Genomic DNA, 19,008 nt, shown 5'->3' on the forward strand with positions numbered 1-19,008 from the left:
GCCCGGTGTCTATTGCCCTATGAAGCCAAGAGAAGAGGACTCACTCTGCAGTCGGATAAAGGTTTTCCAGAGCAAAGATTTCAGGCAAGTTAGAGAAGTCAACCATCATTTGTCTTTTAATGTCTAATACACATTAAATCGAAAAGGAAATTTCTTCATAGTATCAGGATGAGATCTGGGAAATGGAAGATAGAAGTTTCAGCAGGGGCTCATGTGTGCAAAGGGAATGTTGACCCGTGTAGTTCTGAGGGACGTGCGTTGGGAACTTTTGGATGGCATTACTAAGAGAGATTTGGTAGTTAGAGGGGTAACTCAGGGCCCTTGATCCCTGAAGGACAGAGAGGGAGATTCGGAAGGACCAAAATCAAACTGCAAATCTCTCTCCTCTTGCTAGTCTCCAAGCAAAGTCAGAACACTGCCCAAAATGCCCTAAGATGATCTTGTTCTTAAGTACCGGATCTGAACTACTGCTCTTTCCTTCATATCTAAAGATTCTGAAATTCTGAAGCATAAACTGGGGTCCAGTTATCGATTACAGCATCCCCAAGGTTTATGCCCACAATGAAGTTAAAGGCATCTAGCTGTTGATCCACCTATTGCCAACCCCTCTCTTTGCTTCCCAAAGTCCATCCACAGCACCCATATTTCATCAGATTTCTGTAGAAACTGTTAAACATCATTGTTTGCTCCTAGGAGTCTGGTACCTTCAAAAGTGAGGTTCCTGAAAGCATAAGCGAATTTAGTGGTGGTAACGTCTTCTCCGTTTTCAAGAAATAGCTTCAACATATGTCCAAAGAGCAAGACTCCATCCAGGTAGGCTACAGCAAAATCATTTTTTGCCTGAAAGAGGAAGGGAAGTCTTAAAATGAGTTCCCCCCAAAAAGATTCTTGTCTTGAGCCTGGAGAAAAATGTTCTTGGGGTCAGCAGGGTCACTGGAAAGGTCAAGGACTATCAGGGGAATTGTAGGGAGGGTATCAAAGGAAATTTTGGAAAACCTTTCTTTGGACCAAAGCTCTTTATCCTCCCTACATCACAATGCTGTCTTCTCTTGTGATCGGTAAACAGAGAGCACTCACTGCCTTTAGGGAAGTAAGTAAAATATTTAATTTCAACCAGGAAGGAAAACATACAGCATTTCCAATTCTTGTAAGGTTTTATATAGAAAGAGTGCTGTCCTCTACAAGTTAAAGAGAATAACAGGAAAAACAACCCCACTGCTTTGCAGTATCCTGAGTGGGGCAGGGGGAGTTTTGATTGGATGACACCATCGAATCTGCTTTGGAGATCGTCCTGATTGGGTGCTCCTTTGACCACCAGCGTCTGCCCTGGGGATCATCCAGCAGGGGACAGAACTCCTCTCCCTCTGCAACAGTTGTGGGGTGGCCTTCACAGGGTTGGGCTATGGATTAAAAGCTCTGTGCCCACTCCGAGACCAAGAGAGTTCTGTCAGCTCAGACTCTCTGGACTGCCCACCTGCGAAGAATCACACTTCAGCCAGAGCCTAGAAGCTGTGCAAGTGATACTGTTACTGAAACAAACTTGGGGCCACGCCACCGCACACAGTAAAGCCAATCTAGTGACACCAGGTGGCGGCGAAGGAAAGTGCAGCATTTACGGCAGAGCGCCATACGAGGAGTTTGGTGGGCCTTTTAGGCACTCGCTGCTCCAGACTCCTTGCCTGGTGCCCTGTATATGTATTACTGTATAACAGTGTATGTGTGCATGAAGCTTACCAGTGATAAATCCTTGGAGAAAGACCTATTTAAGGTGGAATTTTCAGGAGGCAGTGTCAGAACAAGAACATTTTTCATATAGTCAGGGGCTGTGGCATTGTCCCCAAAGTAGTAATCACTGTAATGAAACAGCACAAGTTTCTCATGAGAATTGGTTCCTCCAAAAATAGAAATGGAACTTGTACAATTCATACAGCAGCCTTGAAATAGTCTAGAACACTCCCCGCAACCCTGCAACACTTTCTACTTTCCCTAGATAAAGTTTATTTTCTTCTATGCCTGCTAACTTGCGTAACACAGCTTAGGCAGCTGGGGTTAACATACGCAAATGGAAAGAAAGATCAGAGTACAGATAGTTCTTTGGGGAAGGTTTTTTGGGGTTCTGGGCACATGAGCTAATGCTTGCTCTTAAGGCTTAATCACTCTTGGTGTATACCTGGAAATTTTCTTTTCCTTAAGTGCTTATAACACTTTAGAGATTAAGGGATACGACAGAGGGAAATTTTATGAATTAAATTTACTTTTCAGATGGTAAAACATAAGCATAAAAGCACTAAACATTCTAACACTGGAAGCTTCTTAACATTAGCTTATTGAACCCTGGATCCTCGACTCCCAGACAATACTTGGCACATCGTGGACCCTCAATATTGTCTGAGAGTGAGCCGCCAATCATATGGTCTCCAAGCTTCCTAATCATTTTACTGTTTTAATATGCAAATAATCTACCATGCTTGACATGCTGTAACCAGGATGACCCTCATTTAATATTCAAACAGTAGGTGAGCACATCTATGTACTGAGGACTGTGCTGGAAAGTCTGCTCAGATCATCACATCTTACTCTAAAAGCACGTCTATAAAGTGGACATTTGTATTCTCATTTTACAAATGAGAAGATTTAATCTCAAGATACTAAGTAATACCAAGAGTCAAATGAACCAGAAGTAACAGAATTAGAACTTGAACTCAAGTTACATCCAGTTTCAAATAAATCTCACGATCTTCCCAAAACATAGCCAGGTGTCCTTAAGCAGCAGGGACAAAAGAATGCCAACACTTTGGCAGTTGACTGAGGATCTGCTAAATGCAAAATTACACCAACCTGCTTACCTTGAGGCCTCCTTCCAGAGGGCAGAGCAGCTATCAATGTGGTTGTAGGAATAAAATGTTGATAATTTTGCCCTCTTTTTGTAAACTGAAGTATAGTTGATTTACAATGTTGTGTTAGTTTCTAGTGTACAGCATAGTGAGTCAGATATGTATGTATGTGTATATACACACACACACACATATTCTTTTTCATTATAGGTTATTATAAGATATTGAATACAGGCCCCTGTGCTGTTCAGTAGGACCTTGTTGTTTGCCTTCCTGTTTGTATTTGCAGCTAAAAGGCTAAGCTGACTAAATTATTTTCATGAACAAGATAGGCCTACAGTTCCTATGTTTCATTTTTCTTAACACTGGAACAAGCCCATTCAGTGCGGGTGCAATGACTAGACAAACATGATGTACAGTTATAGCTTCTGGCCTGAATACAGACAGGGCATGACTAATGATCCAGCCAGATAACGGAAGTCATATGATGTAGCTGATGGGGCAAGAGACACAGGTGTATCGGCAACACCTTTTTTGGGCGTAATCTGACTCAGATATTACCTGGGCCCCGTTTGTTGGTGGAGTCCCCAACCATACTAGAAGATGAGTGGTAAAAAGAGTGGATGTGATAAAAGGTGATCTCTGTTCTCCAGAATTTTCTCTCCTTAGCTCCAGAGAAGTGCAGAGGAAGAGATCACCACCCAGTGACTATAAAACAGAGGGCAAAGAATAATGGTGTAAATCAAATCCGTTTAATGGGAACTTTCCTCTTACCAAAGGTGTCGGAAGGAAGAGTAATCTAGGGCCAAAGGCCATTAGCAATTGAACATACAGATATGGCCCAAGTTCTCAGAATTATTGTGACATCAGTTGATTTATTACTGCCTGGAAAAAGGCCTTAAAATCAGGCTGGGGACCAGGATCTTTGTTGAATGGACATGCGGGTTTAATGGGGTTTTCATAAAACTTTTGTATTTAGACATGATTATGATGTCAAAGGTATGCATCTCTGCTAAGGCTACAATTAAATAAGAATGAGGGCCTGATAAAGAAGAAATTAAACACTGGTTAAAATATTATCTTCACACTGAATCCCATATGAGGCGTGCAAAACAAGAGAAAAGAGAATGCCTTCTGGAAATCCTTAGAGCATTTCCTTTCTGAAACAAGGACAGTTCTTCCAAATATTTTACCTACTGGAATAAATCCACTAGAATAATGACAATGTCTTCAGACACCGCCCGGTCACCCTTGAGGGAGGAGATAGTTTCTGGTGTACCGCATACAACAATCACTGGAGGACAAAGAGAGAGACAAGGAGAAAAGTGCACAATGATGTCCTCACAAACAGGAAGGGAACCAGGTGCCTGAATTTGAACCCGGGAAATCCATGCTACCTTTATGTTTTCAGATTAACACCAGTTCCTCAAATTACCACCCCCCTTTCCTTTTTTCATTTACAGTCATAGAGTCAGACTAGAGCTAAATGGTATCTTAAGAAGAATCATCTAGTCCATCCCCTTTATTTTACTGATTTTAGGAGACTAGCCACACTGTCAATGGGATAAAAACTAGTAGATGACAGAGACAGCTCTGATATGCAGGTACGGGAGTCTGGCTCAGCGCCTGTTCCATTACACCAGGCTGGAGTAGTTACAAAAACTACCTTCACTGGTAAGTGATGTGCACCCACCATTTATAAAGTAGTTGAAAAAGATAGAGTGTAAGTTAATGTAAGAATTTATGCATCTTCCTAAGCACCTTTCTGTGGGTTTTGCTTGCAGCTTCTTAATTCAGACCTCGGTGATCTCAGTGATGGGTTCCAGCCTATAAGCTCTCCCGCAGCCAGATTTCCCAGATGCATGGCTTAGTGAGTGAGATGAGCTGGGGGACACTTCGTTGCATCTGTTCATATACTGCATTGTCCAGCTGGATTGTAAATACTTTAGGGACGTGAATCGCTTCATACTTTTTCTCCATAACTTGGTCAGTGTTTTGCAAATGGTAGGTTCTTACTAAGGCAAATGCTTTGTAGTGACAGTAAATGAGGATTTGAGTGATACCAGGAAATCCTGCCAAGCAAGAACCTTTCCTTGTAGAAAATTCCAGTTGATTTCACACTTCCTTTGCTTCTGATATATGCTTATTTGTAAAAAAGAATTCTGTGGTGAGGGAAACAAACCACTTAAGAACTTAGAATGATTTTATCCCCATAGCCTTTGACCCTTGGCCTCTAACTGAGAGATCACTGGGCAGGTGAAATGCAGAGATTAAATCCTTTCTTACCTTGTTATTTTGCCTAAGGCTAGATATCAATACATACATCCTTTTGGTCACCAGGGGACCAGTGTTCAGGATATTTGAGGATTAGTCACAAATCCAACAATATATTGGACTGTGGTGAACTTAAAAGCAGTTTACTGATGGTGGATCATGATACCATTTTGGTTTATAAAAGCTGGATTTTAACATCATTATTACTTTCATGATGATAATATATATTTGCTCAGTACTGCTTTGCTAATTTATCTCAGAGGATAAGGTTTTAATCAACAACAACAACAAAAACAATATAATAGAATTGCAAGCAACTACAGATCTCCCCAAATATACAAAATACATGGAGGTAACGATGAAACCTCTGTGGTGGTGGGTATGTCAAAATGACTCAGGGAGGGGGGAGCTGGGGGCAAGAAGTAGGCAAAAAATTTATCTTCACGTCTTCTTACCATTGCTTTTCCTGTTCTGGTCCAATAAGATATTCTGAAACTGGTCATCTCCTCTCAACATTTCCTTGAAGCTGAGTTCTTGAGAAAAATAGGAAACTCCAGCCTCCAGAGCATTGAGGTACCTAGAAAAGAAAAAAAAAGAGAGAGAGAGAGAGAGAGAGAAACTCTAAATTAGCTTAGTTTCTTCATGGCTTTCCATATTGTTTGCTAATGTTTACAGATCTGTCCAGGGACTTGCTCATCTAAAATTAATTTATGCTACTAACACAATAGACAATACACACCATGAAACCAATGGTTAGGACTGTGGACATTTAACTTAGGGAAAGTACAGGGGAAGTTTTCGGAAATGTTTACATATATTTGTATATGTATACATATATGTATATGTATATACATATATATATATACACACACACACACACACAAATAGTAGACATTTGACAGGTCCCCTATAATGGCTTCCTGTTATTTGCTGAAGAAAGGCTATAAACCAGTCCCATTTTCACAGACAGATTGAAACTTTTGAGCCCATCGTACAAAAATTCAGAGATGATAGGAATAATTTCTCCTCCTGTGTGAAATGGACTTTTATGTGTTCTGAGCTCACCCCCAAAGTTTCTGGGATGAGGCCTTGGGGTTGCTCCTTGCAGCCCCCTGGATGTGCACTGCCGGCGTTACCCTATTTTGGTCTTCCGCATGCTTTGGTGGAGACAGACTGCAGAACTAAGCAGCATCCTGGAGGTACAGACGGCAAACCCTTCAAGAGATTCCTTCTGCCACCGCTGCTGGAGTTGCATGAACTTTGCAACTTTACTTTAGCGACGGTGCCCAATATCCTGTTCTCCACCCCTGTCACCTTATTCCTCTGAAAAGCTGTGAGAGAAATTACTTCTAACCAGTCGTAGGACAGGCAGAATGCATGTCCTCTGGTATCGTGTCTTGCACGGTAATGTGACAGCATTTACTCCTGGTTTTCATTTTCCTCATCTGTAAAACAGAGATGATAGCACTGGTTCTCTTTTCTTTAGAGGGCTTGCTGTGGGGAATCAATAAAACTAACGTGAAAGTATTTTGAAAACTAGAGAGACTGTTACAAATGCAACCTACGCTGATAGTATTAATGACACCATGTTTCTTTTGGCCCCGTTGCTTTAATTATTTATCCATTTATAATTTTTTTAAATGGAAGCAGATTTTCCATCAAAATATATTTTTAGCTAGGTCACTTTTGCCATTTATGAAGAATTAGAAATCATTTAGTCAATGTATTTTATCATTACATAGACACTTTATGGTCAATCATACTAAGGCAACGAAATGGATCACGTTTAACTAACAAACTATGAGAAAATGCAACTTTTTGAAAATATGTATAAAAACATTTATTAAGAGTTCTCAAGACATATTACACACTCCATATGATTCCTTTTTACCGCTATGAAACATTAGCTGCACACTGTACAGAATAAATGTTCATTATTCAATTGAATCTGTAGATCTCATATCCTAAGACTGTCAACCTTGATGTCACATGCTCCTTCTTATGCCCCTACATTCTAGTAATTAGTAACAATTTGGATAGAGGTCGGGAAGGGAATTGTGGCCACCTTGAATAACTCTGTGCACTCTTTTTAGGAAATAAATATGAGTTAACTTTTAAAACCTGTTCTTGAAAATACATTTTCACCTGTTGCCACTGACCTAGATCATGGAATCGGTGACAGTGCTGCACATTTCCATATGAAATCTCAGTTTGACCCGATGTTAACGGGTATCTACTTCAGAGAACTCTGCTTAATATATCTAGTTCATATAAGAATAACAAATAGCCTTATGTAAGTTTATCTACAGCTTAAGAATGAAATCAATTAAACATAAGCTGTGCACCATGTGTGTGTAAGAAAGTGGGATAGTGTCCGTTCCCAATGCTGTCACTCATGGAAGGCGTGTCTGATAACACCTAGTGGCCTGCCAAGCGTTTGTGGCCTCTCTCCACGCTAAGCTCTAGACGGGTATTAATGGTCCTGCTTACCAGAAACAGTCCTCAGACTCGGTACTATTCTTGAAAACATACGCAGTGTTCCAGGAGAAAGGTTTGAACGGAAAATTATTGACCTTCCAAAAGTCAACCAAGAAGTACATGAGCTTCCTTGCTGGAGACATCAGCCTGGTTAAAGTCTCTTTGTAGTCACATGACAACCCAAAGCTTCCAGCTGAAATCATGGGGTAGTTCAAATCTGTGTCAAGGCTACGCCAAGAGGGAAGAAAGAAACCGGTATCAGGATTAACTGAAGCAGCACAAATAGGATCCCTCTTCAAGCTGTTTCGGCACGCGGTATAAATAACAAGAATAAAATAGGGTCATTCAAGCAGGTGTCCGACCTACAGAGGTCCCTCCCCCAGAGGTGAGTTTTAGAAGACCATTTATCAAACATATGCTGTGTTCTAAGCATACTCGGGATGTTTTCATGTTTGTGTGGTTTGGTTACTTTGATTTATTCTAAAATGAGTTGTCATTGGGGTTGTCACAATGTCTAGGCTGAGACATACGGACTTTGTGGAGGAGGGCTGAGAAAATAGAGGCTGGGCCACCACCGCTACCACACATGCTGTAAAACCTCAGAAATGCTGTACAGTTTCCCTCCGTGCGCTGCCTTTTTTTCCAGCTCTTCTACGGGCTCCCTTGGAGACAGACGTCACCTGAGGATTTTACTGTTTTCCTTCCCCCACTCGGCAAATGGATCTTCTTGTGGCTCCTAAAACATCTCAGGCTTTACCTTCTATCAGGGCCTTTACAATTGCCAGGAATGCTGTTTCCTTGTCTCTTTGCCTGGTTGATTCTTACTCACCCATCAGGTCCCAGGTTAAATATCTCTTTATCCATCAGGAGAACTTTGCTCAATACCTAAGACCAGGTAATTATTTGGCTGAGAATCTGTTTGATATCTGTCTCCACGAGACTGCGAGCACCGTGAAGGTGGGGACCACGTCTGACTTGTTCACCTCAGCATCTCTGGTCTGCCTGGCCGCATGCAGATGCTCAATGTGTATCTCATACAGGAAGGAAAACAACATCCCCTTCATACGTCAATGCTCCACTGAAAGGTTTCACTGCGTGTCCTGTTGGCATTTCAAACTCCCCATGTTCACAGTCAAGTTTATCTTTTATTTTTATTTGTCAGAACTGTTCCTTATCCAGATTTCTTTTAAAGTGTTTGGAGATCTTCAAGGCCTCTTTGACTACTTTTCGTCCACCCTCCAACATCTAATCAGTTATCAATGCTATTGAGTCTACCTCTAAATATCTTTCAGAGCTAGCCTCCTATTCCACGGCATCTGTTTTCTTGCCAATTTGGGCCCTTGTCACCCTGGCCGACTCTCCCATCTTCAGTTCCTCCCGGTATGCTCCAGTCTTTCCTCCACACTGTTGTCAATTATTCTTCTCAAAGTTAAGCTGCTTCTTATGACACTTCCCTGCTCAGCCTTAGTGGTTTCTGATGCAAATCTGATTAAAAACACTTCCCTCACTTGGAACTCATGACCTCCTAAACATAGCCCTACTTAATGTTTCTAGTTTTAGCTCTATTTTTCCCCTCTACATCTCTTGCACTCCAGTTCATACAGCTTTCTTCAGATTTTCTGCACTTCCCTGCTGCTTTAGTTTCACACACGCTCCTCCCGCTATGAGCTGGCATGCTTATCTCCTCATCTCTACCTGTTACAATTTTACCCTTTCTTCAATGCTCAACTCATATACCATCTCCTTTGTGAAGTCCTTCTCCTCTTGAAGCTTAACTCTCTGAACCAGACTTGACCATTTCCTTCCGGGTATCCCCACCACCTTGTTTGTACCTCTCTGATGGAAGCCGTCTCACTCTGCCTTGTATTGGTCACCAATGTCCTTGTTGCTGTCTCTGTTTTACTTAATTCTCTTCACCCTGACACAACCAAGAAGCGTTTTTGCACATGGAAGTGCCTCATAAATGATGCATCAATTTTCTCATCCTCCTTTCCTCCTGGGCACACGCTACAGCAATACCAATAAATGGTCAGTTGACACGACAACTGGGAATGAGTGTGAGGAAGGGTGAGAGTCTGTATGCATCTGCATTTGGGTTTGGAAGGTGAGCCCAAAAGGTGTTTCTGTGATGTGTCTATGGTACGTGGTGGGCGTGAACAGCTGAGCGTTTGTACAGCTGGGTGGGAGGTGTCCGAAGCCGACTTTGCAACAGAAATTTCAGAAGTCTAATGTTTACCCTTCGAAATCGATCGCAAGGGGTCCTTCAGCATAGTTTTCTCTGTGTAGACAAAGGGTGGGCCTTGATTCAGGGGTAGATTAAACAAGTGAAAGAAAGGCAGGTGGGAGGGATTTTGATTGGGGAAGGTGTGATCCGGCAGAACAAAGTGTTTTGTGGTGATGAGAATTACACTGAGGGAAATGAATGAAAGGGATGGAGGTGATTTTCCCAAAGTCAGAGAAATACTTTCATTCTAAAATATTTTGGAAGCTTTTTTCCCCTAAGCTGATAAGGGCACTGTGCAAAGTACTTTAGTATGTTCTTTGCATAACCCTCAGACAGCTGTAAGAACTCGCTGCCTTCCGTGTTCTTACAGACCTAAGGAGGGAGCGGAGCCCCGTGAATGCCCCGCGGTGGTGCGCTTCCCTTGGTGTTTCTGTACAACCTGCCCATACCTCTGGGAAGAGAGTTCCTTTATTAAACTCCTCAAATTATCCAAGTTCGCGATCATCCCTGCTCCCTGCCAGGAGTCTAACTACTCATCTGTACTGTTTTGCTTCTCAAACTCTGCTTTTAGTCACAGAACCACAGCAGCTCTTGTCACCCACCCTCCACTGAGCAAAGGCAGAGCCACCCGGATGAGAGAATGAAGTTACAGAGAGGCAGCACCCTACGAGGGCCCCGCACCCCTGAGTGCATTGCCTTGACTAGACTGCTGCTTGATCAGTCATTTAAATAGTGTTCTCATGTCCTGACTTCAGTTCACAGTGGCATGAAAACAGCAAACCGAACTACTTACTACATCTGAAAGGTGGAATAGGTACACGAGGGCCCCATGAGGACACAGCCCATCTGTTTTTTCTTCTGTAAGAGAAAAAAAAAACATAAAATAATCTCTAAAATTAAATACAGGAATGAATGCACCGGAAAGGAGCTGAAAGGGGAAAGCTCCCAGAAGGTTAGAGAACGTGCTTAGATGTAAGAACGCAGAAGGGAGAGGGGAAGCAGGTACGTCTCAGGCTGGGGAAGAGGCGGCCAGGGAATCAAGGAGCCGAGAAGGGGAGAGGCGGCAGACGGAGGGAGGGCATTCCACTGAAGATGAGCTGACGGAACGTCCACCTGGATTCTCCATCCAGAGGAGGATGTCCAACAGTGGAAGAGGGATGGGCAGACTGTAAGATTAGCAGTATCTGCAGGCCAGAGGGGGCAGAGACAAGATCTAGAGATGCTTCCGGGGGAGAGGGCAAGTTTCAGCTTTAGGGAGAGCTGCGAAGCAAGGCTGGAGAGAACAAAATGCAACGGACCAGCTGGGACACACTGGATCTTATTTTCTACTATTTCTCAAGGGGAACCTGATTAGGAACATTCCACCCTTGATTTTGGAGAAACAGGTTGTATCTCCGTCTGAAGAGGTGCTGGGCGGCGGGCACAGCGTCTCAGGACTGAACAGCAGAGTTTATTCAACTCCCCTCACTCCCCCTCCCAGGACCGAGGAGGACAGCTGTGACCAGCCACACTTCCTCACAGGAGGGAGGCCCATCTGGTCAACGTGATGCTGTGGACTAGAGCTTTAGAACCACGGCTCTGCTCAGCACTCTGCTTCCTGGAGAGCCCTGTCTCAGGTTTCTGAAGGAAAGGGGCATCTCACACACCTATCTGGAACACTCTCCAGCTCCACAAAGCTCTGGTTGGGGTTGGGGTTGGGAGGAGGGGTGAGACAAGAATCTCTTCCCTTTCCTACCCTTTGATGTTAGAGTTACGACTTTAACATTAGGTTTCAGATTCAGCCCTTCAGCAATTAACCTGTGACCTTGCATAGGGTGATGGCTTGGAGCAGATCTCGGGTGCAGGGCTTTGGAATATATTTTTTAACAGGGCCCCTCAGGTGTTTCTTGAGGGACACAAGGGCAAACTGGTTCATACCAACATTTATATTTTTTGACAAGTTTTAAACACAGTTAAAACAATTCCCCTCCATAACACTGGAAGTGTACAGCTAGTACATGGCTCAGGTTCTCCCCACTGTCCTGGGTTCCCGGAGGGCCCTCGTCACTTGGGAAACATACGGCGATAAAGTCAGAGCACCCCATCTGTCTCCAAACCACTCAGTTGTGTAGCTGGTGAGGACGTGAAAGACGCTGACGACAGGTGCCCGAGATTCACACTGTGATCCTCCGGTGCCAAGAGGGTGTGAGCTGTGTCTGCAAAGGCAGGTACTCACCGAAATTATCCTGAGTAGGTCCAGGCCTTCACAGGTGCTACTCCGGCAGTCACTCGACTTATAAATCACACCTTCCGAATAGATGAAGGTAGCATTCACAGTCACATTTAGGCCTGTTATCCAGGAATGAGGGAAAAGAGACGACTAGTGTTATTTTTCAGTGAGTTTATAACAGCCATGAGGTTTATCTTTTGCCAGTTGATCTTGGGGTTGGGAGGAGAATGAATATCCATTTTCAGGCCTAGGATATTTGAGTTCTGGGTACTTCTATTACTGCCTGTCACTTCTTTCCTCTCTCTTCCTCTGTCTCCCTGTCTCTGTTTGTCCCTCAACAGCTTTAGTGAGGTATAATTTACCCATTTGAGGGGTTGGGTGCTCAGTGGTAGAGCACATGCTTAGCATGCACGAGGTCCTGGGTTCAATCCCCAGTACCTCCGTTAAAAATTTTTTTAAATAAATAAATAAGAGATGAGAGTACATACTTAGGTAGGACTAGCCAAATAGGAGGTCAATATAAAAAGACCAATTAGAGAAAACTAATGGAAGTACGGTCAGTGATGGATTTAACAGCAATGAACATTTAACTGATTGTAGCCATGTGCTAGCCACAGCAGAAGTGCTTTTTACCCTTTATCTTACCTAACTCTCATAACAGTAGGGCGAATACAGGGTATATGAAGCCAAGAGATCAGTATGAGTGAGGCTGTGGTGGACCTGGGGGAAGGGGAGTGCATGCGGGGAATAGTAGAAAACGGGGCTGGAGAGGGTCTGGGAAAGCAGCAAGAAGAGGCAGGAAGGGAAGTGGAGGCCAGCGCACAGTCACATGATGAACACAAGGCTTTGGGAAGATGGTCACCTTGGCAGCCGTTAATGTGTAAGCTAGCTCCTCCACCTCGACCTCCCGTCCCCAGCAGGGCCCTGCTCTCTCCTGCCAGCATGAAGAACACTGAAGACGGGCATTGCACAACCCAAGCACAAATCCTGCACAAGGCCTTGCAGAGGGGAACCAACATCTGTTGAGTGAGCTCGGACAGCTGACTTCACCGCTGGGGCCCCAGTTCCTCAGCCACTTCTTGCTGGGCTAGAACTGGACGATCTCCGGGACCACCCGCCTAGACTGGGCTATGACTTGCGCGTGCTTTACTTCACTTAATCCTCTCCTGAATCCTCTGAGCTTAATTAACATTATTCTCTTTTCAATTTAAAAGTAAGAAAAAGGAGATCCAGAGAGGTAGGTTAACGTGCTTAGGGTTACCAGCTAGCAAGCAGTGGAGCTGGGTTTTGAACCTGGGGCAGCCTGATTCTAGAACCTGATACTGCAGACCAGTGGCTCTCAAAGTGTGTGCCCAAGATTCCTGACGTACCTGGAGGCTCTTTCCGGAGGTCCAGGGAGTCAAAACTATTCTATAATTCTAGTAAAACATTCTTCACTTTTTTCCACTCTGCTTCTGTCATGGGCATATGGTAACGTTTCCCAGAGGCGACATAATATGTAGTATGGCAACATTGTAATTGCAGAAGCAGAGGTGACTATCTCACCAATACACCCTACTGTTTACGGGATACGTCTGGTAACTTGGCTGCCAACAGCAGCAACAGCACAGCATTAACGTCCTCAATGGGGACAACAGTATCGGTGACAACAGGAAGGACAGCTGCCACTTACTGAGTTCTTGCTACGTTCCAGCCGGTTTATTAGGTACTTTATGTGAATTTCCTCCTTTAACTCACGCCATATGCACATGGGGAACCTACGATCTATTATGATTTTATAGGTGAGGGAATTGAGGCTCAGAAAAGGTGAGATCCCTGGTGAGAAACGGTTGGATAAAAGGCTAGAATATGAACCAAGATCTGTCCGACTCCAAATCTCTGCTTCTAACCACAGTGTTCCACTACTTTATGTTAATGAGAAAGTTAGTTCACAGTGGGTAAAGGTCTTAGAGCAGCAACATGATACACTCTGTGGAATCAGACAGAAATGGGTCCGAATCTCATTTCAAACAATCTATATGACTTCAGCAAAGTTATTAAACCTCTGCGGTGAAACAGTGTCAACATTGCTAATCTTTCAGAACTGAGGTGATTAAAAAGAGTTTATAGCTTACTGAGCACCTGCAAGGTACTCAGAAAACAAGAAAACCAAACTCAGGAAGACTGAGGGAAACAGCTTCCCTACGGCTGCAAAGAGAAAGCTCTGGGACAGGGACTCCAATTCAGGTCCTCGGATTTCAAATCAAATGTTCTTTCTACTATACCAACCCCACAGCCTACATGAATAAGGGGATTTTATTAAAAGATCTCCTAGTTCCCTTACAGCTCCAGATCGGATTCATCTATTTACATCTGAGTCCCAGCTCAGACAGGACTGAAGAAATGCACGTTGCACAGAAAGTTATTACACATATATGATGTATAACATCTACGGCTATTTTAACACAGAATTTGAAATAGAGAAAAGTAAGACGTAGCCTTCTTAGAACCATAAATAACCATTAAGATGTATGAAAACGTCATTGACTCAGTAATTACACTTCTGGCAATCCAGTCTCAAAGAATGGGAAAAAAACTATGTACTTAAAAATGTGTTTCTTAGTAATTTTAAAACAGTTGTGAGAAATTTAAAACAATGGAATATCCTACAATAGGGAATGATTAGATGATTTGGGAAGCTATCTACTCCAAAGGGTACTGTACATCCACTCACACGATGCTATGAAGATTACGCAGCTGTAGGAAAGTCACCTGTAGAATAATGCGAAATGAAGTCAGGAAGGATAGAAATTATTTCTATGCCATCGTGCCCCCAACTATGTTCCTAAAAACAAGAAACCGAGAAGCATTTGAAAAGACACTGGAAACATCCAGGTGGCTGGAAATTACCAGGGGTGATTTTTTTTCTCTTTACATGTTTTACCTAACATTATAAAGTTTATTTTAATAATTAAGAGATATAGCAAAGAACCGTAACACTGAACGTGACTGCAAATTTATCACGTTGACTATATCTTAATAGCCACCAGAGATGTAGTATGAATGGATGGATTAAAAATGCCAGAGAAAGATTCAGCAACTGTATGAATTCTACTTAATTCATTTTCTTGACTGCTAACCCTTTGAAGTCTCAGGTCCGGACCAAATCTGCCCTCTGAGAAGCTGCAGAAGGGAACATTACGCCTCCCTGATACTGACGGGAAGATCCAGTTTCATCTGGGGCCTTTTAACACCTGGCATTCCCCGGGCCGGGGCCATGCCAAGAGCAGAGAGGAATACGAGTGAGGTAGGGCTCAAATCCTTCTCTCTGAGGATCTCCTGCCTTGAAATAGAAAAGGGTTCTGGGACAGGCCATTAGAGAAGCTTGGGTGATCAGGCGAGGAACGCAAGGTCCTCCCTTAGCAGCCCTTTGCCCCCAGACGTAGGAACAGGGAGGAGAGGTCTGTTACTGTGTTCTTACCAGCTTCACGCAGACGCTGCCTCACTGTTTTCACGCCCTCATTCACCACTGCTTTCAGGTTCTCCAGGGGCTCTGAGAAGGCCGAGTTGTTCATCATCAGGACACTGATCTCGTAGCTGCCATCATGGCAGTTCTGACTCACGTGGGACGCCCAGAACATCAGCCCTGGTCGCAGGAGCAGGGACCACAAAGCCAAGCCCGGGAGCAGCGTCTTCATGACCTCCCTCACCTCAGAACCATGCTCCCTGGGCTCACTCGCTTTACTCTGGGCTTCCAGGGAGGCAAGCACCCCAGCCGGACAGCCTGTAGCTCGGTCCCTCGGTCCACACTTCCCCACGCTCCTTTCTGGTCACCCCAGTGGTCACGTGGACCATAGGCTTACAGCCTGACTGCCGGCAATTAGCAGCTACATTATAGGAGGAGATAAACCAAAGTTCACTTTGTGTGTTTGCTCACAGAAAGGTCAGAGTTATAAACAGGGAGATTACCTGCACCTCACCCAATAAAAGAAAAAAACATCAACTGGTGATACATCACCGAGAAGAGGGAAAAGAGGAAGAGGGCAGTGTTGTATACATAAAAAAATGCTTTGTGAAATGGAAAATAAAGGTCAAAGAGTTTAAGGCAGCCACAAATATGATGGGTTATTAGTCTCTAGGTTATAGTTTCACACTGACACTGAATCCTTAACTAGGAAGATCTGTGTTTCAATCACCCAGTCAGCAACTACTTACTGAAACTTGACTACATATGGGGCACTGTAAGGCACCGGGCATCCTGTCATGGATACATTAATGTCCTCATGGAACACGCATTCTGGTAGGGAAGACAAACATTAGTAAATAATTATGAATAACTGAACAGTGAAAAAAGTGCAGAGTGCTGTGGGAGCACATGGCAGATTAACCTAACTTGTTGCAGAAAGTCAAGGAAGCTTCCCTGAGAAAGTGTCCTTTAAGCTGAGCCCTGAAGGATGAAGAGGAGTTACCTGAATGCAAAGCGAGGGAGGGGCAGAGCTGGTGCAAAGACCCAGAGGTGGGAGGTGGCGGGGATGTTTGAGGAACTGAAAGAGAGACAATGTGGCCGGAGTGAAGAAAGCTAGTCCAGTGGCGATAAAGGATGCCAGAGGTGTGGGCGAGGCTGGGCTATGGGGTTTCCTGCAAGCCATTACGAACCTGGAACTTTACCCTGAGTCATCATCAGATAAATTTTATAAAGATCACTTAGGCTGCAGTAGAAGGAATGACCTGGAGAGAGGCAGGAGTGGGGACATGGAGCAAACTGAGAGGCTGTTTTGGTGGTTTAAGTGAGAGGTGAAGGGGGCCAGGTGAGGGCAGTGGCAGTGGAAATGAGTTCGAGAGTCTTGGTGCCAAAGATGTCTATGGTTAATAAGTTAACAGTTACCCTCAGTTGGAAACAGCCCTGGGAGAGTGCTGGTGTACAATGAAGGAGCTGCAGCAACCCAGCGGAGCTCAAAACCCAAGACGGCCCCGCAGAAACACACAGGAAGCACTGTGTGTGTGTCACTCCATCCCTCGGTCTGGCACAGCTCTGCAACAAGGATCCCCTTGGCCGTGACCTCTCTCTGGGCGGGAAAGGAGAGCAAGTGGATCCCAGCAGCCCTCACCACTGCTGTGGAGACCGGCGGCTTCTGCCATTGAGGACTTCTAGCCTGTATCCACACTGACTCCAGCTGACAGAGCTGTGCCTCCTTGGAGAAGGAGCTGCCTGCCTCAGCTCCCTCGGGGCCGGAGCCCCTACACCTCCTGCCTCAGTGCCACCATGCCTGCATCCCAGACCCTAGCACCAAGAATGGCTGCAGAATGGATGTTGTGTCAATAGCATGAAAACAACATTAATCTCTTTGTGCATCTCCATCCGAGCTCTTGGGTGACCAGCTGCTTGTCAGTGAGCAGCAATATTTTGAGCAGCAGGTCTCAAAAGTGGGCTTAAAATATTCAGTAAACCAGGCTGTATGTAGATTATGCTGTCATGCAGACTTTGCTGTTGCACTTATAAAGCACAGGCAGAGTAGAGTTAGCACAATTCTAAAGGGTCCTAGAATTTTTCAAATGGTAACTGAGCACTGACTTCAACTTCAAGTCACCAGGTACAATAGCCCCTAACAAGAATCAGCCTGTCCTTTGAAGCTTTGAAGCCAGACATTGACTTCTCCTCTCCAGCTATGAAAGTCCTAAATGGCATCCTCTTCCAACATAAGGCTGTTTTGTCTACACTGAAACTCTGTTGTTTGGCAGAGCACCTTCATTAATTACCTTATCTCGATCTCCCGGGCGACTCGCTGCAGCTTCTACACCGGCACTTGCGGCTTCACCTTGTACTTGGATGTTACAGAGACGGCTTCTTTCCTTAAGCCTCATGAGCCAACCTCTGCTGGCTTCAGGCTTCTCTTCTGCAGCTTCCTCACCTTGTTCAGCCTTCACAGAACTGAAGAGAGTTAGGGCCTTGCTCTGGATTCCACTTCCACTTAAGGGAACGTGGTGGCTGGTTGGATCTTCTATCCAGACCACTACAACCTGCTACACGTCAGCAGTAAGGCTGTTTCGCTTTCTTCTCACGTGTGTGTTCACTGGAGCAGCACTTTTAATTTCCTTCAAAACCTTTTCCTTTGCATTCACAGCTTGGTTCACTGTTTGGTCCAAGAGGCCTAGTTTTTAACCTGTCTCAGCTTTTGACATGCTTTCCTCACTAAGCTTCATCATTTCTTGCTTTTGACTTAGAGTCAGAGACATGCGACTCCTCCTTTCACTTGAACACTTACAGGCCATTGTAGGGATATTAACTGTTCTAATTTCTATATGATTGTGTCTCAGGGAATAAGGAGGCCTGGAGAGAGGATGAAAGATGGGGAACAGCCAGTGGACGGAGCAGTCAGAACACACACAATACTTATTAATTTGGTGGCACCCCAAAACAATTGCAATAATAAAATCAAAGGTCACTGATCACAGATCACCACAATAAATATAATAATGAAAAAGTTTGATATTTTGTGAAAATTACCAAAATGTGACACAGAGACATAAAGTGAAAAAATGCTGTTAGAAAAACGGCGCCAATAGACTTGCTTGATGCAGTTACCACAAAGCTTTAATTTGTAAGTGCTCAACGGACCTGAACTCCCTGATGGCTTTGATTCAGAAGGAAGGCCCTCGGATTATTTTATGGGGTGGGGTGGGTGGTGATGAGTGACTGATAGTGGTCAGGTGTCCCTTGGAGACTTTTAGTGGATGTCAGGAAAATGGTACAGCAGGCTGCAGAGCAGAGGCACATGGCCATCACAACTGTTACCTTTACTACAGGTAACGATTTTATATGCTGCACATTTGGTGCCCAAATGCGGACTCAAACCTGGCTGTCTAACTGTTAATATGTTGCTATTTCCACTTCCTGAGGTAGGAGAAAGAGTACACTGTTTTTGCTTTTTTAATTTGGTCTGCGAATTACAAATATATATATAAAAAAGGGCCATGTCTAAGGATGGATGAAGTAGTAACTGTCAGGTGCT

The 19,008-nt window shown here is 44.1% G+C and overlaps 1 protein-coding gene across 6 annotated transcripts in view; it reads right to left on the reverse strand.

Annotated features, from left to right (window-relative positions):
* The window catches only part of GUCY2C (guanylate cyclase 2C), a 76,698-nt gene that overhangs the window by 41,574 nt on the left and 16,116 nt on the right, over positions 1-19,008 (reverse strand). For 2 of the 6 annotated variants that reach the window (XM_031444056.2, XM_064479064.1), the window contains 7 exons: positions 12,026-12,138; positions 10,604-10,668; positions 7,599-7,814; positions 5,564-5,685; positions 4,032-4,128; positions 1,735-1,852; positions 705-840 (listed from right to left, as the gene is read on the reverse strand). In XM_031444056.2, the coding sequence (XP_031299916.2) occupies positions 705-840; positions 1,735-1,852; positions 4,032-4,128; positions 5,564-5,685; positions 7,599-7,814; positions 10,604-10,656 (742 nt within the window). In that variant the 5' untranslated portion in view covers positions 10,657-10,668; positions 12,026-12,138. Of the gene's footprint in view, positions 1-704; positions 841-1,734; positions 1,853-4,031; positions 4,129-5,563; positions 5,686-7,598; positions 7,815-10,603; positions 10,669-12,025; positions 12,139-14,732; positions 15,448-15,479; positions 16,432-19,008 lie in introns of those variants that run through there. The other 4 variants (XM_031444058.2, XM_064479063.1, XM_031444054.2 and 1 more) reach the window with 4 other exon arrangements.

This window comes from Camelus dromedarius, chromosome 25 (genome assembly GCF_036321535.1).
Source record: "Camelus dromedarius isolate mCamDro1 chromosome 25, mCamDro1.pat, whole genome shotgun sequence".
In the NCBI taxonomy this organism is placed as follows: Eukaryota; Metazoa; Chordata; class Mammalia; order Artiodactyla; family Camelidae; genus Camelus; species Camelus dromedarius.